This window comes from Dreissena polymorpha, chromosome 9 (assembly GCF_020536995.1).
Source record: "Dreissena polymorpha isolate Duluth1 chromosome 9, UMN_Dpol_1.0, whole genome shotgun sequence".
Taxonomy (NCBI): Eukaryota; Metazoa; Mollusca; class Bivalvia; order Myida; family Dreissenidae; genus Dreissena; species Dreissena polymorpha.
Window position 1 is genome coordinate 77278693 of NC_068363.1, and position 14012 is coordinate 77292704.

The 14012-nt window shown below is 34.3% G+C and overlaps 1 protein-coding gene across 1 annotated transcript; it reads right to left on the minus strand.

Annotated features, from left to right (window-relative positions):
- Positions 1–11025: 11025 nt before the first annotated feature.
- LOC127846672 (uncharacterized) lies at positions 11026–13867 on the minus strand. The gene is made up of 2 exons (XM_052378158.1): positions 13032–13867; positions 11026–12518 (listed from the first exon to the last, which is right to left on the minus strand). The coding sequence occupies exons 1-2, from the start codon at positions 13765–13767 to the stop codon at positions 12166–12168; spliced, it is 1089 nt and encodes a 362-aa protein (XP_052234118.1). The 5' UTR covers positions 13768–13867; the 3' UTR covers positions 11026–12165.
- Positions 13868–14012: the final 145 nt, after the last annotated feature.

Here is a 14012-nt window from a genome sequence, read left to right on the forward strand (position 1 = left end):
AATAGTAAACTTTTTCCCCATATTTCAGTTAAAATTTCCTATCTATTTTTTTTTTAACTTTCATACCTATGTTGCCAGCTGGTATCGTTCTATAAACCTTTGATTAAATGTTTATTTATGTAAATAACATTAAAATATAGCAATTTTAAGTTTTGAATGGTTGGTGAAAAGATCTTAAATTCCCCTTTTCGCCCAAAACGAAGTGACATTTCCCCCTCTAAGGACCCTGCCCCAATCCCCCAAAGTGTAGCAAGGACCCTGGGTCCAAAAGCGCTCATCTGAGTTAAATAAATGTACCAAACTTGTGGAAAACTTGAAATGGTCGCCAAGTTTTGGATCACACTTAACCCACTTAGCCTTGATATTGTTTTTATAAAAAAACTGACCATGTTTAATCAATATTTAATCATAAATGTGGCTCCATAAGTGATAACAAGGTTTTTCTACCATGTGATAACGTGTTTTGCACACACTTAACCCATATTGTCAACATAAACATTCTGACCAAGTGTCATCAATATTAGTGAACATGAGATGTGTTTGTCAGAAACACAATGCCCCCTATTGGGCCGCTTTGAAATAAAAGTTCAATAAATCATTTGGCAGGTTTAGAAATTATCTCCCTTTAAAAGCTTATTACTTCCCTTGGATTGCAGTCCTACTCGGTTACTCCTTTCTCCATAGATTCAAAAAGATCAGGTCTAATCTATTTAACTGTTCAGGGGTCATTATCAAGGTGGTGTGAAACGCTGGTCACTGTTGGAAGTCATAACATTAGGGGATTTATTGGCCATATCTAATTCCAAGAGATTGCTGTAGAATGCTGATAATTCAGAGGGTTAAACATCGCTCACACACTAAATGAATAATTTGATTGTAGAAAAATACAGGGGAATGCATTTTAATAGGTACCAAAGAGATCATATAAATTAACTAAAGCACATTTTAATAAAGAGCATCTTGCTTGTATTTGAATGATGGATTAAAATAAAATGAACAGAACAGAGCATGTACATAACTTATTATTGAATAGAACAATATATTAATTAATGTTAATTAAACTATGTAATGGAAAGTATATAAATGCGAAGAGTATGTAATGATCTCAGAGCATAATTATAATTATGTTATATAAAATTATAATGAAGATATTTTCCATTACACATATCACAAATAGTCAAATAGAGTTTTGAGCATTCTTGTCAATTTATAATAATAGAATGATAAGCTTCTATATACATGTATATTTAGTACTGTCATGATTGTAACCCAAACTTTTCTAGCAAGGAAATTTCATGGAAAAAACATTAATGTTTACACCAAATAGCGCCGTCTGCACCTGTTGATTGGGACATAAGCTACGGTGTTCGCTATTCAAGTTAAGACTTTTTTAAGAACATCGTGGATTAGGAAAATGTGCAATATTTGAAGAAAATTCCGGATTCAGAGACGTTCAATAAATGTGCCATGTTAAATGGGACTTAACGCCTGTGCGTACAGTGTCGTCCCAGATTAGCCTGTTCAGTGCGCACAGTCTAATCAGGGACGACACCTTTCGCTTTTATTGTATTTTTCGTCTTAATGAGGTCTTTACGTAGCGAAAAACCAGTTTATGCGGAAAGTGTTGTTCCTGATAAGCCTGCGCGGACTGCACAGTCTAATCTTGGACGACACTTTACGCACATGCATGAATACCCGTTTTCACACAGAGTGGCTCAAATACTGATTGTGTCCGTTATTTTTAATTTTGGCAATGATACTATAGCTTTATAACGGGCTTTTGGCTGTTTGAGTCGTGTTGCTTTTGTATATGTTGCAAATTATATTATTTTGTTTTTGCTTTTGGAGGCATTTTTTTAGTCTTTGGATCATGTTTTGCGAAAAACACTGTAAATGAGAAGTTTTAAAGGAGAAGGTTGGGGAGTTGTACTTTCACTTGTTATTAGATTGTTATCGTAGCTATGCACGGGTTGGTGTAAGACGGCGAACGGCCATATGGTCGCAATGATTTAAATGAATAATTCAGGATACGATACATCATACTTAATATATAACCGCAAGATCGTCGCTGTATCATATGACCAGGTGCAGTATATATAATTGGTCTACAACCAGGCACTCGGTCAATCATCAGGGGTCAGCCAGTCACATATTGGAGTGTATTAAAAATTTCGACATTCGGATCGATATTTGAAAAAAAAGATAACACGTTTGTTGAATACGTTTCTTAACGTCCATATAACTTTTTAGTGTTTTAAATGTGTCCGTATATAAATTAGCAGGTTAATTTGTAAGAAAATGCAATTTTAAAATAATTTCCCAGCAGTATTAACCATGTGGAGATGGTGTGCTATACATTTTTCAATTTGCAGTCCGCACGGGCTAATCAGGGACGACACTTTTCGCTTTTATGACACTTTTCGTATCAATTAAGTCTCTTCTTAGCAAAAATCCAATTGAGGTGGAATGTGTCGTCCATGATTAGCACAGGCTAATCTGGGACGACACTTTACGCACATGGATTTTGTCCAGTTTTCTCAGAACGCGACTCAAATTATTAGAGGTAGTATTGACAATGATGGGCTCGACATGTTGCTTAGGCTTCGAAAATGCTTCGGTGAAAGTGTGTGCATGCACGTTTAAGTATTTCGTATGTCCTTTTTGGATAGGTATTCAATAAATTAATTTTTCATAATCATGCCTTAATAGACAGTCAATGGAGCATTTTAATCAGCAGACCAGTTTCAAGTGATATTTACAGATATCTTCATGTCTTTTAAATTTCCGCCAAGTTATTTCATCCCTTCAATCTTTTGAAATGGCAGGACAACAACATACCTATGTATAGGAATATGACATAGGAAGTACGGACTTCGCGCGTCGCATTGTCTCATAATTATGAATATTTCTTTCTTCAAATAAATCTCGAACCTTTTCCTGTAATGAGTTCCGTTCTGAGAAAACTGGTCATAATGCATGTGCGTAAAGTGTCATCCCAGATAAGCCTATGCAATCCGCACAGGGCAATCCAGGACGACACTTTCCGCCTTAACTGAATTTTCGCTAAGAAGAGACATCATTTAAACGAAAAATGCCATAAAAGCGGAAATTTTCGTCCCTGATTAGCCTGTGCGACTTGCACAGGCTAATAAGGGATGACAATTTACGCAAAAACATTATGCCCAGTTTTCTCAGAACGCGACTCTAATGACACGGCCATTGAGCAATCATAAGCAAGAGGTTACAAATTCGATCTTTTCCCCTTTAAGTGTGACCTTGGCCTTAGAGTGTGAATGACACATCTGCTTATGATGCTGAATAATTCCGCTAAGTTATTTACAAAATCCGAATTGATTTTTTTCACAGTGATTACGAAATGGGATGGACGAAGAGATGAATGGAAGAAAAAGCGCACCCCCAGAGTTTCCAACTGGTTTCATCTTCAACCGACCATAATGTAAAAGCTAAATATCGACAAACTCGAACAACGTTTATTGTTAATTATGCAAATTCCAAACCGCTAGCTAAGTAAACACCCCTTTGGACTGAAAACACACATCCTTGTCTGAATGTATACGCCTTGCTTCGTCAATCTTTGGTAATCAAAACGTGAAGATGAATTTATTAATATTTTAAACACGTAAGGTTTATTAAATTCGCAGCGGGACCTGAACATCAGTTCGTATTGCCATAGGTCAATTCAGATTCTCTTTTTCGGTTTATTCATTTCATGTCAACTCGTTTTTGTCTACCCTTAAGCTCCGCGTGTATTTGCTTTTTATCTCGGATTTTTATTAATTCGGAGTTTAAGCCATGCATGGAGTTTTTGAAATGAAATATTAACAAGTAATTTATGAATGTTTAATAATCCCCACGTTTTTAAAAGCGTGGGGCTATTGTATTGATCTCCGCTTTATTTTTTATCGGACCATATTTTCTCCTACACTATTAGCACTAGGACCTTGAAACTTGTTAACTATGAGCATATGTGCGACGTTGACTGTGACGAAATTTTGATCTGACCCCTGGGTCAAAAGTTATGGGTAAATAAATGGGTAAAATAACTCGATTTACTTACAACATGCGACGCACATGATAACAACTTTTGACCCAGGGGTCAGATCAAAATTCAAATAGTGCACCGTCGCACATATGCTCATAGCTACCATGTGTGTAAGTTTCAAGGTTCTAGTGCTAATAGTGTAGGAGGAGATGGAGGAGAATGGGGGTTGGGCTGGGGCCCACAATTTTGTTTTAACATAACTTCTTCATTTATTCACCAATTGGCGTGACGTCACTTTAATACTGAACATCTCTTATGTCAACACGGGCGGCGCGGGGATATGCGTCGGCATCTGCCGCGCCATTTCCAGTTAATATTAAGTTGATTTCACAAGCTTCAGTGTATTCCTATCCTCGACCCAAGAGAATGTGGTTAAATATCAAAACACCCTTTAATTTCAACTGAGCCGCGCTCTGGAAAAACGGGGTTTAATGCATTTGGTTAAAGTGTCGTCCCAGATTAGCCCTGCACTCAAAGGAGGTCCCTTCTCAGCAAAAAAAGGTTCTGAAAGAGTAAAGAAAACTATCTTTTAAAATCATATAAGTTCTATTAGTTTTAATTTCAATAATTTCATAATACATGTTCGGTGCTTGTTACATGTAAAATTTAAAATCTAACAAAGGTTAACATACAATTATTTTACTAACAAATTTCAAGCTTACTCGTTTTATACATATCCATTTATTATATTTTATTTTTATTTTTTTATTGGCAATTAATATTTGGCACAACTGCTTATTACACTGGTCGATAACCCTCTGAAACATGTGCAGCAGATTTAGATATTGCCAGAGATAACACCTGGGTGTATTTATTTTCGCCAAGCAGGCTGTGGTCAGCCTTACAGGGGAGTATGCTTTATGACCACAGAACAGTTAACACTGATTAGTTCTGCTGATAAGCGATTGCTAAAATCTAGCCGTTCTGGGAGTAACTTGGTAGGACTGATTGTATTTTTTTACTTTTAACCTTGAAGGATGACCTTTCACCACTCAAAATGTGCAGCTTCATCAGATACACATGCATGCCAAATATCAAGTTGCTATCTTCAATATTGCAAAAGTCATCGCAAAACTTTAACCAAGGTAAACGTTTTTGGACAGAATGACATAATGACTGACAGACAGGCCAATCATAATATGCCCCCGATCATTCGATCCGGGGACATATAAATGTGGTTAGTTGAATGGAAATGAGATAATCGGTGATGACCCAAGATGCATACAGCGTGATTCCAGACTTAGGAAATACATGTAGACTGATCGCAATAACTCAATTTCAGCATTTTATTAAAAATGTTATACGATATTTGAAAATGCGAAAATGGGTCTAATGCCATATGCAGGCTATTCTCGACCTACACTGGGTGCATAACACCCATTTTCTTATGATGCAGCTCATATACAAATCAGTGTTTTAAATTCATCCACCATTGGTAGTATTTTGTTTTGACTTTGATCTGATTGAAGTATTTATAGAGAATGTTTGAGGATGATACTTTCATGATAATGTATTCCAAGAAAACGCATGTATTTTTTTCAGCATTTATAAAACTTTAGTCACAAACAAGGAACAATATATATATATATATATATATATATATATATATATATATATATATATATATATATATATATATTATGCTGTAAACAAATGATATACAATGTATTTTTTTAAATAATAATGATATGGTAACATAGGGACGACAAAATTATTTTAACATTTGAATAATCGAATGAATATTGAATGTTAGCCATTCAAGGGTTGAAAAGCTATTCAAATATTCACAAATTTGTATTAATATTAAAAACCAAATAAATTTCCTTTTCTAAAAAGTTGTTTTTACTAAACACAAAGATATTGCGTTTACCAAACATTACAAAATACATTGATTTCAACAAACCATATGCTCCAGTGTCGTATATCAGGCGTGAATATCAAAGAAACACCTCGGTGTCAGTCGTCAATACTAATACACAATTATATATGATAGTAGTACACCTTGACAGTTATTAAATAACTAAAAATATAGTTTTATTTTTATAAAATCATGACCCAACCAAGATATAAAGAAGTGTGTCATATTCAGCCATTTTAGCTCCGAAATTTTGCTCAAAAGGATTTATGAACAGTACAAATGTTTATCTCAGTGTTTCTTGATTAAAATAAAAGAGTGGCTTGTTTAACTTTTATAGTATCAATGCACTTGGTACAGGACTGGCAGCTGTTTATAACAAGAACGCATGAATTGTAAATGAATAAACATATCATTTTACTTTGTTGGGAACTTGATAATTAAACACACACAAAGAGTGTCTCCTGGGAATCAATCTTGCAATCATTTTTGAATAATTACAACTTCCCTTGCATGCATATGAATGCTGCATTCTGATTGGATAACTTGTTCACGTGACCAGTTTTTATTTTCCGATGAACCCACTTCGTATGCAAATTTAAACATGAATATTCATGACGCTACTTTTTGGTCATAAACAAGTTGCCAAAATGACGTTATGTTTTGTGCTAAACTTAATAGTGATTTTTAATTGGTCAATAGCGAAATGACGTTATATTTATTGCGCGAACTTCAACGATATACCCCTTTGATGGAGATGAAACCGAAACTGAAAATAGATGCATACGCTAGATTAAAAAGGAGTTTATGACCCTTGCCACGATAGAATTTCAGATTTAAGATCATTTTATGTTGTAATTATAAGAAATGAATAGCATTTTTCTGCATTTCATCGGTGTATGAACTGTCTGGAAAATTACGCCTTATTTGCATATACGCCAACGAATATGCATATATTCAAACTAGAAACACTTAATTTAGAAAGAAAAACATAATAATATAACATAAATAAATACACGTATTCTTGGCATTAACACAAATAAAATCTTAAAACAATGATGGAAGAAATACGTTCAAAACTTGTTATTTACTCTATGTAACTATGTTTTTCTTGTAACAGAACAAATAATGACAGTTAAAAAATGAAATGAAAACAGAAAATCTCTCCTTAACTACGCTATGCAGTTATTTTTACTTTTCAAAAGAACTATGCAAAAAAATATAATATAGTATTTCAAATTATTCTAAGTAAATCATGAATGCACACGCTAGACATTTTCAATATAAAGATCAAGATTAAAACAATACACTGATTATATACAATTCAAACAAGAGATGTGTTTGTCAGAAACGCAATGCCCCCTATTGCGCCGCTTTGAAGCCATAAAGTTGACCTTTGACCTTGGGGGATGACCTTGACCTTGAACTTTCTCCACTCAAAACGTGCAGCTCAATGAGATGCACATGCATGTCAAATATCAAGTTGATATCTTCAATATTAAACAAGAGATGTCAAAGGACAGCACGCTCGACTATTCAAGTGCTTGACAGTATAACGTAAGCCATCATGGAGAGGGGTATATAATGTGGGTGTGTGGTAATTTAATAGATGATCTTTCAAAAATAAGAAAAAAAAAGAAAAAAACATTATTTTTTTGGGGGGGGGGGCCGGGGGGCTTAAGGGATGGTTTGGGTAGAGTCCATTGTGGTATGTCAGGTAAGTGTTGTTTTGTCAGAGTATGAATCAAATGTGATCATAAATAAAGAAGTTATGGCAATTTAAGCAAAATTTATTAATTTGACCTTGAGAGTCAAGGTCATTCGAAGCTCAAGGTCAAATTCAACTTGCCAGGTACAGTACCCTCATGATAGTAAGAAAGAATTTGAAGTTTGAAAGCAATAGCCTTGATACTTTAGAAGTAAAGTTGATCTTAACATACAATTAACAAAATATTCAAAGTTACTAAGACAAAAAAGGGCCATAATTCCGTAAAAAAGCCAACCAGAGTTATTCAACTTGCCATTTACAGTCTTCTTACGATAGTTAGCGAGTTTTCCAAGTATACCAAGAGATGTGTTTGTCAGAAACACAATGTCCCCTATTACGCCGCTTTGAAGCCATAAATTTTACCTTTGACCTTGAATATGACCTTGACCATTCATCGATTAAAATGTGCAGCTCCGTGAGATACTCATGCACGCCAAATATTAAAATTTTATATTTAATATTCAAAAACTTATGACAAAAAAGGTTAAAGTTTTAGGAAAGAAAAATACAATGATATTTCACCTTTGACCTTGAAGGATGACCTTGACCTTGATTTTTCACCAATCAAAATGTGCAGCTCAATGAGATACACATGCATGCCAAATATCAAGTTGTTATCTTCAATATTTAAAAAAGTTATATAACTTTAACCAAGGTTAAAGGTTTCTGACATAATGACAAACAGACAGTCAGGGCAGAAACAATATACCCCCGATCTATCGATCCGGGGGCATAAAATTATATCAAACTATAACAAAGGTTAAAGTTTTAAAACAGAATGACAGTATAACAGACAGAAAGGATACAACAATATACCTATCTATCTATCGATCCGGTGACATACAAATCAACAGCGTGTTTGGCAATTATTCAAGTTTAAACGACAACAATAATTATTTTCCTTGATGAAACATCTCCATTATTTGTTCTATGTACAGTAGGACTCAAGTACAAGGAAGCACATCTAAGAAGGAAGCACTTCGTAATTTGCAAATTAGCTGTTTCAAGACTAGAAACAAAGTTTTTGATTTTACAATAACAACATAATCTTCTAAATAATTTCCGCATAACATTTTAAGTGAAATATTTCCTTCTCAAGTTCATGAGGAAAATAAGGTTTGCCTTCAATAAATTTTCTGTTAAATATACAGCTATACAATAATACAGCTATAAAAAAATATAAATTTAAAGTATTTTTTCTCCACAAGCTGCATCAAAAAAACACATCAAAATATTTGTGTTCCATACATTGCTCATGATCAAGTATATCCTAACACCATTCTAATATAATCCTCCTGTGCAATGGTCTGCTTACTTTGAATATGTAGGTTACATTTTTTTAACTAGCGTGGTATTTAACTCAATATTATTTCAGCCAATTAACAATTTTTGCGAACTATTTCCCATAGACCAAACTGCATTCCAAAAGGTCATTCCCAAATTTTTACAGCCTGTTTGCCTATTTAACCTCTTCCAACTCGATGTTCCAAGGAATCCGACTCATTGGAAGTTTGTATCACCATTTCATGAACACCCATGCTAGCTGCCTCAATAAATTTAAGCTTTTGGTATCAAATGAACACACAAATCTCTGAAATGATGTCACTGTAATTTTCCTACTAGTGACACAATAATCAACCTTCAGATCATTGTTTATTAACTGGATTGGCTCTTCCTCTTTTAATACTGTATCTGTCCTATGACCAGTGACACAAACTTTTGCAGGCAGTTCATTGTCTATAAAACTAAGGTATGAACCAGAAAATACCACAACTGATTTTCTGATTGCAAAGATATAAATGGAATTATAGCTATTTCATTAAAAAAACATTTTCAGTAAGGAATTGACAATTACTAAAATAAATTTCAGTGATACTCATCTCTTTGTAAAAAGCTCAAATAGTAAAAGTATCAGGTACAACAAGAGCTGTCTCCATAGAATGACATATGCTCCAAATAAACTTTTTTATAGAAGTTATTGAAATGCACTAAGTGACCCCGTGACCTAGTTTTTGACCCAGCATGACCCATATTCGAACTTGACCTAGATATTGTCTAGATACAACTTCTGACCAAGTTTGGTAAAGATCGGATGAACATTATTTGAATTAGAGAGCGGACACGAAAAGTGTTAAAGACTGACAGACTGACGGACTGTGCGAAAACTATATACCCCTATAGTGTATTTTTATGCCTGAGTCTTGAATTAAGCGACCGCTTTAAGGTAAAAGTGGTAAATCTGTTGACCGTTCAGGGACAAATCAGTGTTGATTGTTTATCTAAGCCGATAACCTTTGTTGTGCTTTCACACCAGCCATTTTTCCTTTGTCTCGATGACCGGTTCTGACCGGTGTTAATGCTGACTGCGTATCAATTTTTGATGTCGAATAATACAGTGAGGTATTGCCAACAGTCTACGGGTTAAATAGTTTACTATCTGGGACTTTAAGTGACAAATTTGATCGCCGATTTTATTGCAGAAACCATGCGCCGACTCGACAAACATTTTCACAGTGTTCTCGAGAGGTGTAAAAAATAAACTATTAATCGGTAAAATGTAGCGAAATATGTTCATTAAAAAATGAAATTGTAATTATGCTAATTAGTTGGTATTAGCAAATTTTCCAATCAAGCGAGTTTATTTAGTTTTCAATCAAGGTGTTTTATTTTTTCCCTATGTACCATAATCGAGTCAGATATATACAAGCTTACATGCAGAAATTAAAATGTCAAAACGGAAAGTATTAACGTTAAATGAGAAAATTCGGGTATTGGAAGTGTCGAAGAGTAAAAGTGCACGTGAATTGAATCGCGAATGAGTTTGGAGTCGAAAAAACCCATTCTCCGTGCAAACCATATACATTGTATTTAGAATTAGAGAGAACAAATACAACTTATTTCAAGTAAAAAATTGTTTTATTCATTTTATCTATATTTAGATTCATTTGATTACAAAAGGAAAAATCGATGTGTCAAAAAGAAATAATCCGATATCTGGATTTAAAATCAAAGGTCCGCATTCATCCAAGGTTGGCACCAATCGACCGCCCCTGGTTTTAACCGGCGGTTTTTACCGGTTAAAACCGCCCCGGTCACTCCCAAAGTGGTCATTACTGGTCAATACTGGTCGATTGAACTTTACCCCCAATTTTGATTAATATTCCATGCTTAATTAAACAATATTGATAATATAAATTAAACAAACATGTTGCCAATAATGTCTTAAGCTATTAAAACCCACTATTTTATACCTGTTCATGCAATTTGTAGGCCAATCTCTAAAAATTTAGCAAATGAGTCAAGTTGGTCAATTGGATTTTGCTGGTCGATTGAAAAAAATTTTCAATTCTAACGAATTATGAATGCTCAGAAAATTATGTGCTTGATTCAACAAGAACCTGTCAATTACTGTGTTTTAGTTGTTCCTCATGCCCCACTGTCTCCTCAGTCTTTCACAGTCTTCAAACCTATACAGGTTAGGGCACCCAAAACTGATAATAGAGCCTTACATGGCACCTTTGACACAACCCTTACTTGTCATGTATTCTTGCCTGGATTTCTTTAACAAAATAGTGAAAAAATATTCTATTTTACCATTGAAATAAAAAAAACTTAATAAGAAATAATTATTAAAAGAAAGAAATAATTGAAAAGAAGAGTCTAGAGTAGACCCACAATTGGTAAACATTATTTGTTGCTAAAATCAAGAACTTTGATTGCTCATTCATTTGAAGACCAATTGAACTTTAAAGTAAGAAAACCCTCTTAATATAGAAAAAAATACAAGTTAGAAGTAAGTATTAAAATAATAACATTAATAGCAAGTTATCTCATTTTGTTTGAGTGAAATGAAATAGCCTAAGGGCAGATTTTCTTCATTGTCACTATCAGAGACATACCAGTGCATGCATTTTAGTACCAATTAAGGCTTAGGGGCCAGATTATTTATGACCCTAGAAACCACAAGAGTTCTGTTTGTCCATCAGCTTATCAAATAAATATATAAATAGATCAGTGAAATACTATGGTAACTACAATAGTAATAATACTTCAGTAACAGATGTGATACACTGAGATAAAGATATTGCCTTAGTTCTTTTGTATTTGAGACCGTTTCCATAAATAATAAAGAAGTATTTTTTTACAGCTTTAAAGCTTTTTTTACAATAGATAACTCGAAAAAAAGTTTATCAATTACAGAATAATGATTGATTTAATATAGAATAGCTTAAATTCTTCCTTTGTCATGTTTAAATGCTACAATTTTCAATCGACCAGTATTGACCAATAATGACCAGTAATGACCAGTATTGACCGGTTTTAACCGGGTATTGACCGCCGGCCCGGTCAATACTCAATTGACCGGTCAATATGCCAACCCTGCATTCATCATAAATGGCCTTTTTTATTTAAAGACCATTTTAATAAGAGACCACTTTTGGTGACTCCCTTTAGTGGTCTCTAAATACAAGATTGACTTTATTGTACTTTAAACACCAGGATTTTGCCTGAAGCATATTGTCCCATAATGATTGAGGCTGTGCTCCTGATGTAGAAGACTGATTTTGGGTCACTTAGTCCATCCCTATTGGTAGCAAGAGTTGCCAGCTTCTTCCTGCCTTCACCATCCAGCTGCATGAGATTGTTGGATGTCCCTCCACAAACCAGCACCTGTCCCTGAGCTGTCACATGAATACCACATGGCCATTTTAGGTCTGGGTCTGTAAAGGTGAAGAGTACTGTACCATCTCTGGCCAGGGTGAGGACCTTGTGATGGTCACCGTTGGTGACAAATATCTTGTCACCTGTTGGACTCACTGCACACTTCAATACTGCAAATGAGAGTAGTATCAATGTAGTTAATTCTTTACAGAACAAATATGTTCATAAAGACACATACGTCTTATTCAGATAATGATTCAAATTTATACAGAATATTTTTTTTTTAACTATTTAGCTACAACTAAACATGTATGAATGCATAATTATGCTGTAATCCTATGGTGTACACATTTATAACATTTTCACAAAAATACATGTGGTTACTGAGATACGCATCGTGCTGAAATAATTATGATCATGGCATTATTTTAAATTGTATTATAAAAGCCTCAACTTTAAAACAACAAAGAAACAAGTTCTAATGATACTTAGCAAAGGAAAGACTTAAATGTATGGCAGTTCCATTTGCATGCATTGCCAAAATCAAGTAATTCAGTTCATAATTTGAAAACTAAAATAAATATGGAATAATTTATTGAAATGAAATTTACATGTTAACTATAAAGTTGAAAAAATATTAATACATTCCAAATAATATCTGGATATATCCATCATAAAATTACCTGAATGCTTGCCTGATGTTTTCTCATACAGCTTATTCAACAGGTCTCCACTCATTGAATACTTGTAAAGTGCAGTGCCAGTGGTGAGATACAGGTCCTTCTGATCATGAGCAATACCATAACATTCATGTTGAAACTGTAACTTCATTCCCTTAACCAGCTGCCCAACATTCACGGAGACAAACTGGACCTCATGTGTCTTGTCCTTATTCACAGTGACAGCTACTTCACTTGGTGTGATTAGACACATGTCACGTGGGTGAGTATATAAATCACAGTGTCCCACCACTTGGTATTGCAGATCTAGTAGCTTTACACATTCATTTGCATTATCTGCAACAAGAATCTGATCATGAGAGAGAACACAGACGGCAGTGATATGACAGCTAGATGAATCACTTGCTATTCCCACATCATACCCTTTCACAGTGAATACGTCAATAAACACTGGCCACTTACTTGTGTCTCCCCTTCCATATGTCACATGTTTCCCAAACAACTGACTATGCAGGTTTATACACTTTGCACAATAACATTTTTGACAGTTAGTGCAGTAAAATTCTGCCCACTGGTCAAAATTGTGCTCTTTACATGGCGAACAACAAAAGTCTGTAAATGAATCAGAGCCTTTATCCACAGTTGACTGAGAAAAGGTCGCCATCTTGAATATTGAGTTTAAGGAATGAATTCTGTTAGACTTCACTTTAATGATAACTTCAATATTTAATATGTTCATACTACGACAGAAATATTGTCCAAACAAAAGCACATTAAATAGTTATGTCAGATTTCAATCAACTAAAAAATTGTTTGGTTCTAACAAGATAAACTTTAGATAACTTCCGCAGTTTCAGTTATTTTGATCAAACCCGTAAATATTGGTTTAAAATGTAGACAGACGCTATGAAATACCTCATGTCGTAACTACCTCTACTTAGGTTTATATATAGGTGTGTATATAGATTAGCTATGAAATCTAAT

What these genes read in the sequence shown, in the direction of transcription:
- LOC127846672 (XM_052378158.1), bottom strand. Translation starts at nt 13,767, where the DNA reads ATGAACATATTAAATATTGAAGTTATCATTAAAGTGAAGTCTAACAGA. An exon ending in AACATCAGGCAAGCATTCAG is followed by an intron (nt 12,519 to 13,031) that starts GTAATTTTATGA and finishes TCTCATTTGCAG; the next exon opens with TATTGAAGTGTGCAGTGAGT.